The sequence below is a fragment of the Symsagittifera roscoffensis genome, chromosome 8 (genome assembly GCF_963678635.1).
Source record: "Symsagittifera roscoffensis chromosome 8, txSymRosc1.1, whole genome shotgun sequence".
NCBI classification, from domain to species: domain Eukaryota; kingdom Metazoa; phylum Xenacoelomorpha; order Acoela; family Convolutidae; genus Symsagittifera; species Symsagittifera roscoffensis.
In genome coordinates, this window is record NC_087069.1 from 26,152,860 (window position 1) to 26,173,435 (window position 20,576).

At 39.7% G+C, this 20,576-nt stretch overlaps 1 protein-coding gene across 1 annotated transcript; it reads left to right on the top strand.

Annotated features, from left to right (window-relative positions):
• Window positions 1-2,826: 2,826 nt before the first annotated feature.
• On the top strand, window positions 2,827-18,317 carry LOC134853228 (lactosylceramide 4-alpha-galactosyltransferase-like). Its single transcript, XM_063869189.1, has 6 exons — window positions 2,827-2,929; window positions 7,858-7,993; window positions 8,382-8,523; window positions 17,135-17,261; window positions 17,594-17,779; window positions 18,067-18,317. Exons 1-6 carry the CDS (start codon window positions 2,827-2,829, stop codon window positions 18,204-18,206), a joined length of 834 nt encoding a protein of 277 aa, XP_063725259.1. The 3' UTR covers window positions 18,207-18,317.
• Window positions 18,318-20,576: the final 2,259 nt, after the last annotated feature.

The following is a 20,576-nucleotide window of genomic DNA, read 5'->3' on the forward strand; positions in this document are numbered from 1 at the left end:
AAATAAATAATGTTTAATTCCAGAGTGTGGAAAAAATTATGGAAAAAAAGATTACGTTGCTCGTTTCATACAGTTTTTTCATGCCATGGAATTGCATAAAACTGTATGACAAGCATTTTTTATATATTATGAAATTGTATGATCGGCATTTTTTGTCAAACCGGGGTCTTAGACCCTTTCTGATCTGAGCCATTCTGCTCATTGACTGGTACACCAAAATTGTAGGGTCTTGTCCACAAGTCGGCCCAAAATCAAAATGTACAATACTTGAACTGAAATTTATGCGATCGTATTTGATTGGCTTGTTTTATCAAACCAAATTCAAGCAGCACGGTCAGGTATTTCAAACAAAATTTCCAGACGATTATTAGACAAAACTACCTAAAACGCCAAATTTGGTCAAATAATCAAATTATTTTCAGGTGACTTGAGAAACTTCGCCCAGACAGGAAAATTCGGAAAAAAGGCTGCAACAGAACAAAAGTTTTATCTTTTCGGCCTTTCCATCTAGCATGTTTTATTAACCCGAAATTTTAATTGAAATTTGCTGAACCATGAGCCAGTCAGTTTCAAACCACTTTAATTTCACTTCAAGATGTAAAAATACTGATTTTGTGCCGTTCAGTGCATAAGATCATAATTGCAAATCTTCATTGGCTTTGAAGTTTGCAGAATCATAGAAAGATGAAGATGCAATTAAATTTGAAACTTATCGTTCGTTTATCATTTACCAAGTCAGTTCTGGCTAAATGATGGAATTCTCAACAACAAAAAAACATTGTTCAATATTTAGAATCTGACAAATTTCATGCTGTGATTCCAAATCTGTGCACACATCGTGTTGCCATTAATTTTTAATAAAGTTTTTCGCCATTCATTTTTGTTCACGTTTGTATACCAGTAGAAAAAAACTATTTCACGATAGTGGATTAATGCAATGAAAGCAAGAAAAAAATCAAATGCTGTTACAATCCTCAAATCGAATGCCATTTTGATTGCTTTGATTTTGAATTTATTAATTTTTGCAGTTTCACAGTTTTTAATTCGAAGTCCAGCAGCTGGAAATGATTCAACGGCATTTTTTAATGAGGACTCAATTCCAGCTTCTAAGCCGTAAGTTTTTACTTCTCATTTCCATAAATTTCGAGTGAGGGTGATCGTTTCTAGCTCGCAAGAAAGTTGATATAAGAAATTCTAAAAGATTTTTAAAACATAATTAGCAGGCGAATGGGAAAAAAATGATAACACGCGGGACAAAACTGAAACCAACTTTTAAAATGCTATATTTGGAGTTTTCATTTTGTTTAGGGAGAAAACAGTTTGTGCCAGTGACTTCATCCGCCCCTACGTGAACATACTCCAAAACAGATCAACAGGGAAGTCCTCTCTATAGTTGACGGTCATCTATTTCTTTAAAAGTATGCGGTGATAAAAGTATCGCTTCTTTAAAAAATACTACACTGAAATAAATTTAGTCCTAAGCATAATGCATTTTACTTTTTTTAATTTTAAACACTCAATAAACTCTTATTCAGTTTCATCAACTCAGATTTGAATTTTTGCTTGGTTAGTTTTTTGATCTGCAAAAGGTTTTTTGTTCCTTTATTTGGTTGGATTAATACAGAGATGACTTCTGAAAGGGTACGATGGACCGTGCACGTGGCCTCGGAGTCAGAACAAGAATGTGTTCTTGATTGAGACTGTGAAGAACTTTGCCATCCCAAAGATACTCTGTACACTAGAGAGTGCAGCCAGACACACCAAGGCAGGCTTATTGTCATCATAACTGGTTTCATATACAGTGAAATAGTGCCATGTTGGCAATATCGGTGACCTTGAGCATTTCAAACGGTCGAAAATTATAGCATTTAGGTTAATTCGTTCTTTTTTTTGCACACGGTTTTTTTGCACACGGTAAAGATCAGTGAAAAAATAAAATCCGACATCGAAATGAGCAGTTTTAGGTTAATTGACATTTATAAAACGAGCTGCGCCAATGTTCAGAAAACTATACTTTTGTAACGGCGAATGAAAACGCTGGCGACAGTTTGTCAGAAGCGACAGTTTGTCAGAAGTATAAAACCTTAGAAAAATTCGAAAAACCATTTCCTCTGATAAACACCTGTATGAAGATTGAAACTGTCTGAATGTTGTTTCCAATCATTGTGGAAAACAAAACTTTTAAAAGAGAATTTTTTGACTGAGGATAGAAAATTTCAGAAATACTAACATGAATTTTTTGTGTAAAATCTTACAACCTTTAACTTTACTATCGATCGCAGATGAAATGTAAAGCTCTGAAGCTGAACGAATCTATACTTTTTCTAAAAAAAAAGCTGCCATCAAAAATAACTTTTTTGGACAAAAAATGATCTAGGGGAACAAATTAACGCCCGAGCATAAGTACTCCTCATTTTTCTCATTTTTCTCAAAGAAATTTTCTATGAAACGCATGGTTTAAAATGTCTCAAAAGCGATTGGCGAAACCTTCCATGAGTTTTGAGTTTAAAAAAAAAATCAATTACTTTGGGTACAAAAAACTTATTCGATATCCAAAAAAAACTTTCATAGAATCTTGGAAAGAATCGGAGTACTTTAAAATCCCTATAAATGCCTTTCTTAGACCCCATCATCAACTTGGAATTGCCTACCAGAAATCATAATGACAAAGAAGTTAAAAACACAAATCATAGAGTAAAAGTTACTGTCCGTGAAATTTTACCGTTTCAATAGTCAATCAAAAAATTTTCTCTCCTTGTTTGGCGTCGATTAGCAGAAAATGAAATTGTATAGTTTTCAAAATCGTATAAAAACTGATCAAATTTGATGACAACTCTGCCTGTTATTTCTGCCAAGGATTTCTGTGTGACGCTGATGATAGTTGACCATGATCCACCACATGAACAACTGCCCATTTTGCGCCAATTAGGTGAGACCAAAAAATCTAATTTTTTTTTTCATTTCTTAATTTAAACTTATCTTATTAGACGCACAGTGTTTTGTATGTGTCTGTCTGCCTGCAAAATCCAGAGATAACAAGCCTTCATTTATGTTAAATACAAAACAGTAGAATCGTCTTATCAAACTTTTGTGGATTCTCTTGAATTTGTAACATAAATTTTGTCTGATTTGCTGTTAGCGCAAGTTGGTTGTTGCGTAGCTTTGAAGCAAATTTTCTCAGCTCCGGCGCAAAAAAAAAGTAAAGAGATATTTCTCAGGAATATTTTCCTAAGACAGAAACATCGCGGAGCCTCGCACCACATGCGATACCACATAAACATAGAGAGAAAATTGAAGTGACAAAAAAACGATGACAGCTGCCAAGTCCAAACTATCGAAAAACGTCAAAAAATAGATCTACCAAAAATTTATTATCTTTGTCTCGACCTGTGGGACGGTTTGTCGAACTGTGGGACATTTTGTCGACCTAGAGACGGTTTCTCGACTGTAGGAAGGTTCCGCGAATTGTGGGACGTTTGCTCGACCTTTGGAAAAGTTTGTCAACCTGTGGGAGGTTTGTCGACCTGCGGGAGGTTTGTCAACCTGTGGGAGGTTTGTCAACCTGTGGGAGGTTTATTGACCTGTGCGAGGTTTGTTGACCTGTGGGAGGTTTGTCGACCTTTGGAAAGGTTTGTCAACCTGTGGGAGGTTTGTCAACTTGTGGGAGGTTTGTCGACCTGTGGGAGGTTTGTGCACCTGTGGGAGGTTTGTCGACCTTTGGAAAGGTTTGTCAACCTGTGGGAGGTTTGTCGACCTTTCGGACGGTTTGTCGACCTGTGGGAGGTTTGTCGACCTGTGGGAGGTTTGTCAACCTGTGGGAGGTTTGTCGACCTGTGGGAGGTTTGTCGGCCTTTGGAAAGGTTTGTCAACCTGTGGGAGGTTTGTCAACCTGTGGAAGGTTTGTCAACCTGTGGGAGGTTTGTCGACCTGTGGGAGGTTTGTCGACCTTTCGAAAGGTTTGTCAACCTATGGGAGATTTGTCAAGCTGTGGGAGGTTTGTCGACCTTTGGGACAATTTCTCGACCTTTGGGACGGTTTGTCGACCTTTGGGACGGTTTCTCGACCTGTGGGGCATTTTCTCACCCTGTAGGAGGTTTGTCAACCTGTGGGAGGTTTGTCGAGCTGTGGGAGGTTTGTCAACCTGTAGGAGGTTTGTCGACCTGTGGGAGGTTTGTCAACCTGTGGGAGGTTTCTCGACCTGCGGGAGGTTTGTCAACCTGTGGTAGGTTTCTCGACCTGTGGGAGGTTTGTCGACCTTTGGAATGGTTTGTCAACCTGTGGGAGGTTTGTCAACCTGTGGGAGGTTTGTCAACCTGTGGGAGGTTTGTCAACCTTTCGAAAGTTTTGTCAACCTGTGGGAGGTTTGTCAACATGTGGGAGGTTTGTCGACCTTTGGGATGGTTTCTCGACCTTTGGGACGGTTTGTCGACCTTTGCGACGGCTTCTCGGCCTGTGGGGCGTTTTATCAACCTGTGGGAGGTTTCTCAACCTGTGGGAGGTTTGTCGACCTGTGGGATGTTTGTCAACCTGTGGGAGGTTTATTGACCTGTGGGAGGTTTGTCGACCTGTGGGAGGTTTGTCGACCTTTGGAAAGGTTTGTCAACCTGTGGGAGGTTTGTCAACGTGTGGGAGGTTTGTCGACCTGTGGGAGGTTTGTCGACCTTAGGAATGTTTTGTCAAATTGTGGGAGGTTTGTCGACCTGTGGGATGTTTGTCGACCTGTGGGAGGTTTGTCGACCTGTGGGAGGTTTGTCGATCTTTGGAAAAGTCTGTCAACCTGTGGGAGGTTTGTCGACCTTCGGGACGGTTTCTCGACCTGTGGGAGGTTTGTCAACCTGAGGGAGGTTTTTGGACATGTGGGAGGTTTGTCAACCTGTGGGAGTTTTGTCAACCTGTGGGAGGTTTGTCGACCTGTGGGAGGTTTGTCAACCTTTCGAAAGTTTTGTCAACCTGTGGGAGGTTTGTCAACATGTGGGAGGTTTGTCGACCTTTGGGATGGTTTCTCGACCTTTGGGACGGTTTGTCGACCTTTGCGACGGCTTCTCGGCCTGTGGGGCGTTTTATCAACCTGTGGGAGGTTTCTCAACCTGTGGGAGGTTTGTCGACCTGTGGGATGTTTGTCAACCTGTGGGAGGTTTATTGACCTGTGGGAGGTTTGTCGACCTGCGGGAGGTTTGTCAACCTGTGGGAGGTTTGTCAACCTGTGGGAGGTTTATTGACCTGTGCGAGGTTTGTTGACCTGTGGGAGGTTTGTCGACCTTTGGAAAGGTTTGTCAACCTGTGGGAGGTTTGTCAACTTGTGGGAGGTTTGTCGACCTGTGGGAGGTTTGTGCACCTGTGGGAGGTTTGTCGACCTTTGGAAAGGTTTGTCAACCTGTGGGAGGTTTGTCGACCTTTCGGACGGTTTGTCGACCTGTGGGAGGTTTGTCGACCTGTGGGAGGTTTGTCAACCTGTGGGAGGTTTGTCGACCTGTGGGAGGTTTGTCGGCCTTTGGAAAGGTTTGTCAACCTGTGGGAGGTTTGTCAACCTGTGGAAGGTTTGTCAACCTGTGGGAGGTTTGTCGACCTGTGGGAGGTTTGTCGACCTTTCGAAAGGTTTGTCAACCTATGGGAGATTTGTCAAGCTGTGGGAGGTTTGTCGACCTTTGGGACAATTTCTCGACCTTTGGGACGGTTTGTCGACCTTTGGGACGGTTTCTCGACCTGTGGGGCATTTTCTCACCCTGTAGGAGGTTTGTCAACCTGTGGGAGGTTTGTCGAGCTGTGGGAGGTTTGTCAACCTGTAGGAGGTTTGTCGACCTGTGGGAGGTTTGTCAACCTGTGGGAGGTTTGTCAACCTGTGGGAGGTTTCTCGACCTGCGGGAGGTTTGTCAACCTGTGGTAGGTTTCTCGACCTGTGGGAGGTTTGTCGACCTTTGGAATGGTTTGTCAACCTGTGGGAGGTTTGTCAACCTGTGGGAGGTTTGTCGACCTGTGGGAGGTTTGTCAACCTTTCGAAAGTTTTGTCAACCTGTGGGAGGTTTGTCAACATGTGGGAGGTTTGTCGACCTTTGGGATGGTTTCTCGACCTTTGGGACGGTTTGTCGACCTTTGCGACGGCTTCTCGGCCTGTGGGGCGTTTTATCAACCTGTGGGAGGTTTCTCAACCTGTGGGAGGTTTGTCGACCTGTGGGATGTTTGTCAACCTGTGGGAGGTTTATTGACCTGTGGGAGGTTTGTCGACCTGTGGGAGGTTTGTCGACCTTTGGAAAGGTTTGTCAACCTGTGGGAGGTTTGTCAACGTGTGGGAGGTTTGTCGACCTGTGGGAGGTTTGTCGACCTTAGGAATGTTTTGTCAAATTGTGGGAGGTTTGTCGACCTGTGGGATGTTTGTCGACCTGTGGGAGGTTTGTCGACCTGTGGGAGGTTTGTCGACCTTTGGAAAAGTCTGTCAACCTGTGGGAGGTTTGTCGACCTTCGGGACGGTTTCTCGACCTGTGGGAGGTTTGTCAACCTGAGGTAGGTTTTTGGACATGTGGGAGGTTTGTCAACCTGTGGGAGTTTTGTCGACCTGTGGGAGGTTTCTCGACATGTGGGAGAATGGTCAACCTGTGGGAGGTTTCTCGACCTGTGGGTGGTTTGTCGACCTTTGGAATGGTTTGTCAACCTGTGGGAGGTTTGTCAACCTGTGAGAGGTTTGTCGACCTGTGGGACGGTTTCTCGACCCCTTTGGGACGGTTTGTCGACCTTTGGGACGGTTTCTCGACCTGTTGGGCGTTTTCTCAACCTGTGGGAGGTTTTTCAACCTGTGGGAGGTTTGTCAACCTGTGGGAGGTCTGTCGACCTGTGGGAGGTTTGTCAACCTTTGGGAGGTTTGTCGACCTGTGGAAGGTTTCTCAACCTGTGGGAGGTTTGTCGACCTGTGGGAGGTTTCTCGAACTGTGGGAGGTTTGTCAACCTGTGGGAGGTTTGTCAACCTGTGGGAGGTTTCTCGACCTGTGGGAGGTTTGTCAACTTGTGGGAGGTTTGTCAACCTGTGGGAGGTTTGTCATCCTGTGGGAGGTTTGTCAACCTGTGGGAGGTTTGTCAACCTGTGGGAGGTTTGTCAACCCGTGGGAGGTTTGTCGACCTTTGGAAAGGTTTGTCAACCTGTGGGAGGTTTGTTGTCGACCTGTGAGACGGTTTTTTGACCTGTGAGACGGTTTGTTGACTGTGAGACAGTTTCTCGGCCTAGGCGTTTTTTTCACCTGTAGGACGATTTATCGACCTTTGGAACGGTTTGTCGACCTGTTAGACCGTTTCTCGACTCAAGTCCGGTTTCTAGACCTTTGGAACGGTTTCTCAACTGTGGGACGGTTTCTCGACCTGTGGAAACTGGTTTTTAAATTTAAAAAAAAATTGTGAAAATGATTCTGTGATTCATTATTTTCATGAAAAAGTCAACAGGTTGTTTTAGTGAAAAAATCAATGTTTCAATTTGGTAACCGCACTTTCAATCATTTTCTAACGATGAATCAAGAAAGCAACAAATTTAAGAAAATGTTCAAATGTTTTTACTTTTAATTTAACTTTTTGATATAAAACTTTTTGAAAGAATCCATAAAAGATTTAAGAAAAAATCTTAAAACTAAATTACCTCCACCATTGGGATTTAACGGTCCACCTTTTTTTGAGTTTTCCCATAGAATCGCAAATTGAAGTCTCGTATAATTTTTTTATATCAAAGTTGCAATATTTGCTTGTATCGAAAAAGTGGATATTGTCTATAAAAATAGCCCCGAAAGGTAAATGAATACCATTTGATAATGAGGTGCTTCAAAATTTCTGCATTTTACAGAAACCAAATTTACTGTTCTATGTTTTGGTATGTTTTTTTAGTTGACCTGTTACCGAATATTGAAATAGTTCATCTCGACATCGATGATTTGGCGGTGGACACTCCATTTGAAGGCTTCTTCCACACGGAGAGATTTCTGTCCAGCAAAATCACATTCAACATGCCAGTACACGCCAGGTATTCCTCAGCAAACGTTTTCAAATAGCAAACTCACTTCCAATTTACCATTTCCCACAAATATCAGATTTCATTTTCGATGAGCGAATGAGCATTTTTCAGCCTTTCTGATGATTTGTGTACAATTTACAAATTAAATTATGCTTTTAAAGAATCCCATCTTGGAAAAACACCAACGAGGCCAGTTAGTTGCCTATCGAGTGCTTTCATATAATTATCAACATATTTCTGCCTCTTCGTTTTTGATTATTTAGCTGATTTTGCACTGTTGTCGAAATTAATTGTCGAAGGAACCTCGAAAAAAAAAGCAGGAATATTGAGATTTTCACCCCCCCCCCCTACTGTTGAGTTTGAATGAAGGTGTATTGATTTATTGCGCCGTTTTCAGTGACATAGGGAGAGCGTGTCTTCTGTGGAAGTTTGGAGGGGTCTACGTGGATTTGGATGTGATAGTGTTGAAGACACTAGACAGAGCCCCCCAGTATGTGGCACGCACTCCACACGGGGGAATAGCCAATGGAATCCTCAAGGCTCTTCTTCGTCTTCCTTTCTTTTTCGCTTTTCTTCTTTTTTCGCTTCTTTCATCAAATGAACCTAGAAGTTCTAACATTTTCCACCCTAATCAAGCACCCGTATTTCGGAAACTAGGAGTAGGAAAGACCTATTATGGGATTTTCCGGAAATAATCCTGAATATTAGACGTAATGTACAAGTTTAATTAATAATACTGTGGTACCGCAACTGCTACTGCATTTGCAGTAACCATGTTGTGGCCTTGACTCAGTTGGTCATATTATTATCTATAAATTATATTATCTTATTATGTAAATCAAGGTCAATAATGTGTGACCTTTATTGAGAGAAAAGAAGAGAGATTGACTCTCAGATCTGTGGCTCGGTGCACAGTTGAACACAGATAAGAAAACTATTAGAAAAACAACACGGTTTCAATCATTAAATTAACTCTTCGAAACCAAGTCTATTTTCATTATAAACCTCAGAGGTTTTGTCAGTTATCACATGGCGCAGCCAGCAGGATCCGGTTTTATAGCTCAAGACATCAGGACAGATATGGGAATCCCAGTATTCTGGGCATCTGCAAATTCAGATCCTCCCAGGATTTTCGAAACATGGTTCGATCAGTTCCTATTAGCTGTTACGGTCAAAGAGAACGTGGATCCAGAAGTAATGTTAGAGGAACCCAAAATTGTCCTGGAAGAACCTCTACCAGTTCCGGAACCACCAGTGCAGAATGAGGATGCGCCTGCAGTAGCAGAGAGAGAAGCCCGGAACAGATTGGCACGGGACAGAGTGGCTCTAGAAAATGAAGAGCGAGTTTTGAGAGGACCTAAAATGGGACACAACGTATTTTATCATGAAGTTGGAAGACGTTTGACATCAAGATTATTTCTCGCTTTGGGCGCAGAAGGGAAGAAAAAGTTTATCCAAAAGAATCCTCACAGAGAGATATTCAAACTGCATTTTCGCGACATAGTGCGTTTAGCAAAAATCTCATTTGAAAAGACGAAATGTATTACTTATGAGAGATACAAATTGTTTACACGATCTCATGAAACGAATGAAACTCTCGAGTCCTTTCATGCGGCATTGACTGCACAAGCAGCAAAGGCGGAGTTGGGAGGACTGGAAGAAGAGTTGGTGAGAGATCTATTTATTTCCCGGATGAGAAATGTCGTTCTTCAAGACACATTAACTTTTGAAATATTTTCTCCCGAAGAAGTTCTAAAGCGTGCACTAAAATTCGAACAAAGCAAACAAACTACCCAAGCATTTCAAAAGTCGTCGGCGAATACTAACAACTCAGGATTGTTCTCAAATTCACAAATGAAAATTAAACAAGAACCGGTTATGGCAATTGGAAACAAGAGGTATAACCCTAAACGACAAAGTCAACATCAGAATAGAAGAAAGCAGTATGAAAACAAGAAAACTCAAAGATCTAAAGGAAATCAAAAACAATGCACGAGATGTGGTAGAGTGTTTGGAGAAGGCCATTTGAAAAATTGCCCGGCAATGGGTAAATCGTGTAAGAAATGTAACAAACCCAATCACTTTGCTAAAATGTGCAGATCACAGCAAGTTAACGAAATCGCAAATGAAGATTCTAGTTCAGAAGAGGAATGCAATTTAATACAAAATTTCGATTCTTGTGATGAATTTGAGATAATGGCCTTGGAGGAAGATTTTACTTCCATCGAAAATGTTAGAAAATACATCAACAAACGGATATCAGCGAATTTATCAGCGAATGTGTCCGAAGAGAAAAACAATGAAATGAAAGTGTCGACGGAGAAATTTGACAATATTGAGAAAATCGAGATTCGTAGAAATCCAAAATCTCATCAAGTTAAAGCACCGAAGGCTTTAGTGAAAATTGATAGTCATATCTTGAATATGACTATAGACACCGGTAGTCCAGTATCACTTCTGAATTGGGCGACAACAAAACAATTTCTGGAAGGCCCTACGAATTCAAAATTTATTCCAGTAGAGAAGCAGAACCTGTCCGCGCAATTTGTGGATTACAATAAACGACCTATTTTGATATTAGGAGCGTTAAAAGCGAATGTGCGTTCAGCGGGCTGGGAGGTGCTAGGGGCGATGCTACTAGTCACAGAAAGACGCATGCGATGCATACTGGGTCTGGATCTTAAAAGTAAACTGGGAACTCAGACCACTCAAAAAGCAGCCCCGACACGAAAATCCAGGTTCGACGTGCTACTGTGCGAGCAGTCAGAAGGTTGGAAACAAAAATTCTATAAAGAATTTAAAAATCTCTTTGATAGACAAGGGGAGTCAAAAAATCATACGGTGAATACAAAATTAAAATATCCTTTATGTCCGATCCAAGAAAAAGGTAGGAGAATTCCTATACATATTCAGGATAAAGTACAAACTGAATTAGATAAGCTACTTTCGGAAGGACACATCGAAAAGTTGGATAAAAGCACAAGCGATTGTTTTAATGCTCCAATTGTTATCACAGTTAAGAAAGACAACTCTATTAAGTTAGCTTTGGACGCAAAACCTATCATTAGACAACTGTATAAAAATGAATATCAGATGCCAAATGTGGACGAACTGATAGATGGTGTTAGCCAAATAATCACGGCAACATCGGAAGGCTCACTGTATTTCACCGTGTTGGATTTAAAGTATGCCTACAGTCAAATAAGACTAACTGCGGAAACAGCAAAACAATGCAACTTTAACATCGTAGGGGGCCAAGCAACGGGAACATATAGGTTTTTGACAGGTTTCTACGGGCTGGCAGACATGCCCGCCGAATTCCAGAAAGCAATGGATAGAACATTAAACCATTCCAAAAATACCTTTTGTTTCCTGGATGATATTTTAATCAACTCCAAGGGGAAAGCCACGGATCATGAGAAATTGGTCCGCGACGTGTTGCAAAAATTGAATGACGAAAATCTCGCATTAAAAATTACAAAATGTGAGTTTTTTCAGCCCTCAGTGAATTGGTTAGGCCATAATTTGTCGGCTGAAGGTATAATAACAAAAATTACGAAAACTGAAGCTATTGCAAATCTACAACCCCCTAAGTCATTGAAACAACTTATGGGTAGTATTAATTGAAACAATCGTTTATGGGTAGTATTAATCATTTATCCAAATTCATCCCAAACGCGGCTAGTTTAACGGATAAACTTCGACCACTACTGAAAGAAGAAAATGAAAAAAAGAAAATCAAGAATGTGCGACTGCCAGTGAAAAAGTTTGAGTGGGAAGACCAACTTTCTGTAGTCTTTAAGGAAATCAAAAAGGCAGTAGCCAACATCGCTTTATTAAACTATTACGATCCATCTAAACAAACCCGAGTAAAGTGCGATGCAAGTCACAGCGGACTAGGGGCTACTCTTGATCAATGGTCTGATCGGGATGAATGGGTACCGATTGCATTCGCATCCCGGTATTTAATTTCCCAGGAGATAAAATATTCTACTAACGAACTCGAACTGCTAGCAGTAGTTTGGGCTGTAGATCGCTTCAAACATTATTTATTGGGAAAAAAATTTGTTATAGCAACAGATCACAAAGCCTTAACGTCTGCCTTGGGGGAGCACAGATCGAATAAAACTTACCAATCCCGATTAACTAGGTGGTAGGACCGATTACTACCGTACCATTTTAAAGTTATTCATATTCCAGGAAGGGATATGGGCATCGTTGATTATCTATTGAGAGAGCCCAATGGAAACCATGGCCAGAATCGGAATTAGATGAGAGATTTGTAGTGACTTCTATCAAAAGTTTTCACAAAGCACTCGACTGTTTGAGCAGTCGGCTTAGTGAAACAAACCAAAACATTGACATCAATGTTCTAGAACATTCTGGTTTAAAGCGAGAAATTAACCACTGTAAAGACAGCTCATCACACGGTTGCTATGGTAACCAGTTTGTTCAAAACTGGACAAAGCTCGACCGGAACGAAAACGGTCAAAGCTCACGTTTTCAAAAAGAACAGAGTCAAAAAAACACATTGTTCAAGATAGCTCACAAGAAACAGTCGGTCGAAAACTTAAAATTTACTACAAACCTAAACGATAAAAATTGCATTCAAATTTTCAAACATCCGGCGGAACTTACTAAAGCAGCGTTTATGAAAGAAATGGAAAACAACAAATCAGGAAAGTCGAAGAAGATAACAAACAAACAGAACGAAGCTCGGAGGGGGGACGAATTGACAGAACAGGTGACAGAAACTACTTTCTCCCGAACACGCATGGCGAAGAGAGGAGCAGCGTGCAGCAGGCAGGACTCAGATACGTCAGATTCTGATGTGCCTCAGGTTGAGTGAAGGACAGTAAAGAAATCATTCAAACCCAAAGAAATAACAGCGGGCAAAGTAGGAGAGACAAATCTAATGTCATTCTGGGATCTCATGGGGGCCGAAAAATCAGATAACCCGAAAAGTCTACTAGAACTTGAAGCAAGGACAATTCTGGAAAACAGGAACAGAAGTGAACAGGAATTGGTGACAAATGCCAAACCATCAATCATAGAAGTGGATCTTACCGTCGAAAGCCCGTCCGAAAGTCCAGAAGTCAGCGTGATCAAAAAGGAGAAAACGAATCACAATCCAGAAAAGACGATCCTCGCCAAGGGGAATTAAGCACGGAAAACAGTCTGGACAACCTCACCAAATTGTTCGATAGGAGTCTGCTAGCAGAGTTGACTTCGGAGGATGCTTGGATGGATAGACTCCGACGTGTGATCGAAAGAAACGATCGTCATAGTTTCGAGTTGATGGGTCCGTACACAAATCCTCTCTGGCATCAACTTTCTGTGGTGGATGACTGCATACTGGTGGACAACAGGCTAGCTGTTCCGGGGCAATTGCGCCAAGCAGTATTAAAGAGAATTTATCGCGGTCACCCAGCCCAGGAAGCTATGCTAGACGTTTCGAAATACCTGTGGTGGCCGCATATGCACAAGGACATAGTCAACCTTGCGGAGGAATGCAGAAGCTGCACTCGCTATGGTAAGAATGCAAAGTACATCATTCCGAAAAACGCTACCAAACATCTTCCACTGCTTATGCAGCCGGGTCAGGAAGTTCAATTAGATTACGCTGGTCCACACGAAGAATATAAAGGAAAAAATATATACTTGCTGGTGGCAGTAGACAGGTATTCTAAGTTTCCATCGGTAAAAATCACTAAATCAACAGGGGAAAATCGTCGACGAAATTTCTTCGCTCATACATTGATATCCATGGTATACCCGAATCAATTCGAACCGATCAATTTTCCGGGTTTAAAGGCAAAACTATGCGAAAATATTGTTCTGACAATAACATTGAACAAAAATTCTGTCCAGTTGGAGACCATCGCGGATGCGGTTTAGTTGAACGTACTATACAAACAATCAAAAGAAGATTGGGAGTCATGTTACTAGATGAAAATGTAACATCAATAAAATAATGTCATAGCACAATACTTCGTGATATCCGGTGGAGTAAACAGAAAACAATACAAATGTCGCCCTTTGAAGCCCATTTTGGTAGACTGCCAAAAACCGAATTCAAAATTCTAAGTGATAGATTTTTACGTAATTCTGATCATTTAGATAAACAACACCTGGAACATTCTGCGCTAACCGCCTCGCAACTCAAAAGGCGTTTTGACCAGTCTCGCGATAGCCTAAAAATTGTCCGAAAAGGACAAAACAGCAGAGAGGTGAGTCCTCTGTTTAAACAACAGGTTGAGTCGGCTGAGGATCCAACGAGAGCGCGGGCACTGATGGAACTTCTGGAAGCTAACGCCAGGTGCAATCAAACCAGACGAGATACATCTGCGAACGACTTACGACGTACGGTGGAGGAGACAAGTACAATTAACCCCGAGCTACGAAAAGAGATGTTGTACTCGTGGAAACGTGGTTTTGTCGAGGACAAACCGGATGATATAGTCAACCAACGTCAATCGTCACCTATCTTACTCAGAAAAGATGAGGGGCGGAAAAGCGGTAACGCTTTCACAAAGCCGCTGAAAGGAAAAGTAGTGACAGAGACACCTTCTACGGTCAAAACATCAGCGGGGTCCATATACCGGAAGAGTGACATTGCCAAAGCTAAGGTTGCTGTGCAGGACAAAAACAATCATAAACGCTCCCCAACAGGAGAAGAACCTAAAAAGAAGCAACAAAAACAGTCGCAACGGCAGTCCGATGATCAAGAGGATGATGAGAATAGTGGGTCTGAGGAGGATATACTGCTAGAGCAGCGAAGCATAGATCCAGTAGAAGCGCAGCGAAAATTCCAGGACAACCCAACAGTGGTCACGTCAAAAGATATTCTACAAGGCGGTGGTTTGAATCTAGCGGTGAAAAGGGCCAAACCCAATATGGCCGGACCGTTCACTAAAACATCGAAATCAAAAGGATGTACAAGCGAGAAAACTAGACCGACCAATTTACAGAGTAAATGTGCTGCCACGGCAGTCGAAGAAGAACCTCAGGCGTGTTCATCAAACTCAGCGGGAGCACCAAAGTCGACTTCTACACCTCACATTAGTACAAAGAGTAGGAAAAAAATATCACGCAATACATCCCTAAACACAATCCTGGACACGTTTAACAGCAAAGATTTAACAGCAGCGGACTGGAACCGTTTGGCTGATCAGGTCCTGGAGAGAGGAGTACAGCGCACGGCGGCGGATATCTTGCACTCTAAAGAAATTGTAGAAGAGCGGGAAGAATGTAATAATCCTCCGGGGTTTTCGGACGAATCCGAAGTAGAAGAAACATCGGTTAGAAAAAGCGGGAGGTCGAAGAGAGGTCCGACTAGATACGGTAATCCTATTAAACATTCGGTAAGATCAATTTCGTATCATAACAATCTCTTAGATTTAAATCAGGCCGCACTTGAAGCATACCGAATAAAATTAGCAAATTTCAAACCAGATGCGTCGAATTCGGTGGAAACGAAATTTGGACTGCTAGAAAAACATCTCTTCAGAAGGAAGTTCGGCAGCGAGGCCCTCGACATTAATCGATCTTGGAACGCTGAGTGGCGGGTTCCTCTACAATTGATGAGGAACACGAAGAAAAAGACGGAAAATGAATTAGAAATTCAAATGCAACAAGAAAACCAAAACTCCTTAAACTGAGTATCAAAACTCCTATTCAATGTTATTAAAATTTGATAAAGTATTGTAAAATTTTCTAGGCTGAGCCGGGTATGTGGTACCGCAACTGCTACTGCATTTGCAGTAACCATGTTGTGGCCTTGACTCAGTTGGTCATATTGTTATCTATAAATTATATTATCTTATTATGTAAATCAAGGTCAATAATGTGTGACCTTTATTGAGAGAAAAGAAGAGAGATTGACTCTCAGATCTGTGGCTCGGTGCACAGTTGAACACAGATAAGAAAACTATTAGAAAAACAACACGGTTTCAATCATTAAATTAACTCTTCGAAACCAAGTCTATTTTCATTATAAACCTCAGAGGTTTTGTCAGTTATCACAAATACAGACATCTTAACTTCTGGCATTTTTTAATTCTACCATTTTTGGAGAAAAAAGTTTTAACTAAAAACGAATTGAATAGAATACTATTTAAAACACAGAATGAAAAAGAGTCCGCATTAAGGAAGAATGTAATATCAGGTCCTGGAGAGAGGAGTACAGCGCACGGCGGCGGATATCTTGCACTCTTAAAGAAATTGTAGAAGAGGGGGAAGAATGTAATAATCCTCCGGGGTTTTCGGACGAATCCGAAGTAGAAGAAACATCGGTTAGAAAAAGCGGGAGGTCGAAGAGAGGTCCGACTAGATACGGTAATCCGATTAAACATTCGGTAAGATCAATTTCGTATCATAACGATCTCTTAGATTTAAATCAGGCCGCACTTGAAGCATACCGAATAAAATTAGCAAATTTCAAACCAGATGCGTCGAATTCGGTGGAAACGAAATTTGGACTGCTAGAAAAACATCTCTTCAGAAGGAAGTTCGGCAGCGAGGCCCTCGACATTAATCGATCTTGGAACGCTGAGTGGCGGGTTCCTCTACAATTGATGAGGAACACGAAGAAAAAGACGGAAAATGAATTAGAAATTCAAATGCAACAAGAAAACCAAAACTCCTTAAACTGAGTATCAAAACTCCTATTCAATATTATTAAAATTTGATAAAGTATTGTAAAATTTTGTTGGCTGAGCCGGGTATGTGGTACCGCAACTGCTACTGCATTTGCAGTAACCATGTTGTGGCCTTGACTCAGTTGGTCATATTATTATCTATAAATTATATTATCTTATTATGTAAATCAAGGTCAATAATGTGTGACCTTTATTGAGAGAAAAGAAGAGAGATTGACTCTCAGATCTGTGGCTCGGTGCACAGTTGAACACAGATAAGAAAACTATTAGAAAAACAACACGGTTTCAATCATTAAATTAACTCTTCGAAACCAAGTCTATTTTCATTATAAACCTCAGAGGTTTTGTCAGTTATCACAAATACAGACATCTTAACTTCTGGCATTTTTTAATTCTACGATTTTTGGAGAAAAAAGTTTTAACTAAAAACGAATTGAATAGAATACTATTTAAAACACAGAATGAAAAAGAGTCCGCAACTTGCTGGTAGTTCCACGCACACAGCCCCATGTTGATGAGATATCTGTCTAACATTTGGACAGACTACAACCCCGACCAGTACTCCAGACTGTTCTACGTCCTACTGGAAACAGTTCACAATCATTGCCTGAGAAAAGGTTGTCTTACATTGTCTAACAACATGCAGTTTGCAATGCTTGTGCACCCCTCAGTATATGTGGATCGTCGAAATATGGAAATGGGTGTCTTAAGGGCACGACAATTAACTTTTGATCCTGGCAGAGTTTTTATTATTCATGTATTTTGTTTCACAACATTCGACAGACTATTTGATAGATTAAAAACAGTTTTTATTGAGTTTTTAGGAAAAAATCAATATTTTTTCCAGAACTTATTTGAAAGCTTAATATTATTAAAATTAATTTTAAAAAATCGGAATATTTTTTCCTGTAGTACTTATGTGAAAAGCTATTTGTAATAATGTTACTAGGAATCAATATTATACCTGAAGACGCATATGGTAAGCAGACCCAAGGCGTGGTGGAGTTCTGTGACGGTGTGAACATATTCGGGGTGAATGCGGGACTGTTTGAACCCTTCAAGACCACAGAAGCATCCGACACCATATTCAACGAGACACACGGGGAAGTATTCGAGTCTATTCTCAAAGCAAAAGGTAAAATAGCATCCGAAATACAAGGCTCACTGAATTTAAATTTTATACAATTCAAAGTAAAAGGTAATTGAATAAATAATGTTTGTGGTTATTGTCGCAGCATCCCATTTAGAACCTAACACGAAACTTGACAAACTTTTCTAACAATGTTTTTTTTTGTGAAATTTCAAGAATAGTTTGCAATTTTTTTGAAGATATTTTTTTTTCAATTTAAATTCAAAATGCTATCAAGTTCTTGAAATCATTGTTGTTTCAAATCATTTTAACTTTTTGTAACCCATTTTAAGATCCGACGGTGCTGCACTATGCTGGGAACTCGAAAGGCCACTACAGAACCAAGATGAACGTGAGGGAAAGCGACTCTCTTTTTGCCAGGATGTTCAGGAAACACTGCCCATTCATTACACTCAAATATGAGTTCGTCTAATTCAAGCTTACAACATTAGTTTTTTCTGGTTAAAAAACTTTTTTCTCATTCAAACACATGAGGTTGGAATGCAATTGTTCCGACTTTTGAAGAAAGTGCGGAATAATTATGCGTGGGGTATTTTTTTTTTTAATTCAGTCAATTTTTGGCTTATTAACTAAGCGTTTTTGACGGATTTTTTCTACACCAACTGAAGGACATGGTTGTCTTGAGCTCAAACTTAAAAAGATACTTTACCTGTGATTGTTTTTGTGAAGTTACCGGGGAATGAAAATTGTTACTTTGGTCAACTTGGGATAATTATTGCGCAATATATTGAGTTCTTTAAAATGCGTACGCGGCGGCAAATTATTGCGCTTCAAATTGAATTGGCGCCAGCATATTAATAATAATAAAACAATACGAGACGCTAAATGCATCATTTACATTTTACATAGCGTGCGGGGAGACAAAATGAAGAAAAAAAGAAAGATTGTTTTTTTTTCAATAATTTTGTCAATTATTCAGGCAAAAAACTTTTTATAGGCTTAAAAGGGCTGTCGGAACATTCAAGACCTCGCCCTAATAGACGAGAACTCTTGTTTTGCATTGAGTACGGTATTGAGTAATTTAACCGTTACACTAAAGTATAAATTCATTCAATTCAAATTTACGTTAATAATGTTTTTGGTAGAGCAATTAAGAACATATGATATTCTAATGTGTTTTCAGGATATATAAACGAAGTTTTTTTGTCTAATTATTTAATTACTAATCATAAAATTCCAAATTAAGTCTTTGACAAAATGCTAGTCATTCAGGTTTCATACAGTTTGCTAGTCTTAATAAGAAAACATTTTTCTTGTTTTCGCATCAAATTTGTTCTATTGTTAAGAATAAAAACTAAAAAATTTTTGGCAAAAATCGCAAGTTATACAATTTGCATAAATGGAAACTGTAAGACTAACTTTTTTTTGATGGCGACACCAAAAATTTTATACAATACTTTCGAAATTGAAAAAAAAACAGCTTTTTCAAGCGAAAAACGAAATTTGTGATAAGACAAACGTTTAGCAGATTTCATTTTGTTTTGCATGCAACTTCTTTGGGCTCATAATTTAGTCCTGGATACACAAAAGTTGATAACTTTTCCGTTTCTCTGAAAAACTTGTTCGAATACGCTCAAATATACTATTTTTGTATTGCAAATGTTGGTATGCCCTTGGGTGATGATAGAGTAAATCAAATTTTCAAGTTTAGAAACGGACTAAATTATGAGATTCTTTTAGAGCGTTTGCCCCTATTTAATTATTGATATATTTTTTTTCGTAATGTTGCTTGTGTAAGACATCCTTATTGAGATCGTTTATATTGAATTGTACACGCAAGATGACTCGATCTGTGGTGATTCAAGCTGTTTGTAATTAGGTCCTCTGTCACTTGTGTTCAATTACGAACACACCCCAGAAACTTTTTGAAAAAATTATTTTAAATAAACACATTTTAGTTAATGGAAAAATGTATATCTAAAAGTTCTAAAAATTTCTGTAAAAGGACAATAGAGTGGTAATTAATTAATCATTATTTAGCAAAGTGTTTAGCTGAAAAAAGAGGGGGAGATTAAGTTTTAAATTTTTTTGAAAAGGTCGATGAGCGTTATGAAGACATCTATATAGGCCGTGTTGATTTTTTTCTATTTTTCAAGAAAACTTTTTTATAATTTTGTTACACTCGAGTATGATTTTTTTGGGATTTGCTTTTTGATTTCTTTTTGAGATCTAATTTGTGAAAAGAAAAACAATACCAAAAGTGTAAGCGGTGAAAAAAAAATTGACGCTCTTCTATTTTAATTTTTAGATTTAAAAGCGGAGTAAAAAACACCTATTGATCCGGTTTTAATCCGATTTCAAATTAACTTCAGCTCATAAAAATTCAATTAAATAATGTTTTTATCAGATCGATTTGTTAAAAAATAACTCATGTAAATCAAAAAGTGATTGTCTTCTTTAAAAAACATTTTCCTTTGAAACCTATTTAGTTTTTAAAGTAGGTTTCCTTCCCTTCATTGACAGTTTACCGACTATTTGGTGGATATCTTTGGTTATAACACAAGTAAGTGATATTTCTATCAACGAATTACGTGTAGCAAAAAACCGTCTATATATTTGATCTTCTCACTTCATTCTGAAAACTGATCACATAAACAAACTGACTATATTTGTACCTTGAAATTTTGTAGGCAAAATAAAGTTGATAGATGATCATGTTCGATTTAGAAGCAAAAAATTAGTCAAACGGTTTGCTCATCAATTGGAAAGTCAGCTCAAGGATCATCATATTCCATGCTTTTTGGCTGAGGTTGAGGTAAAAATTCACCACCGATGTTCAAAA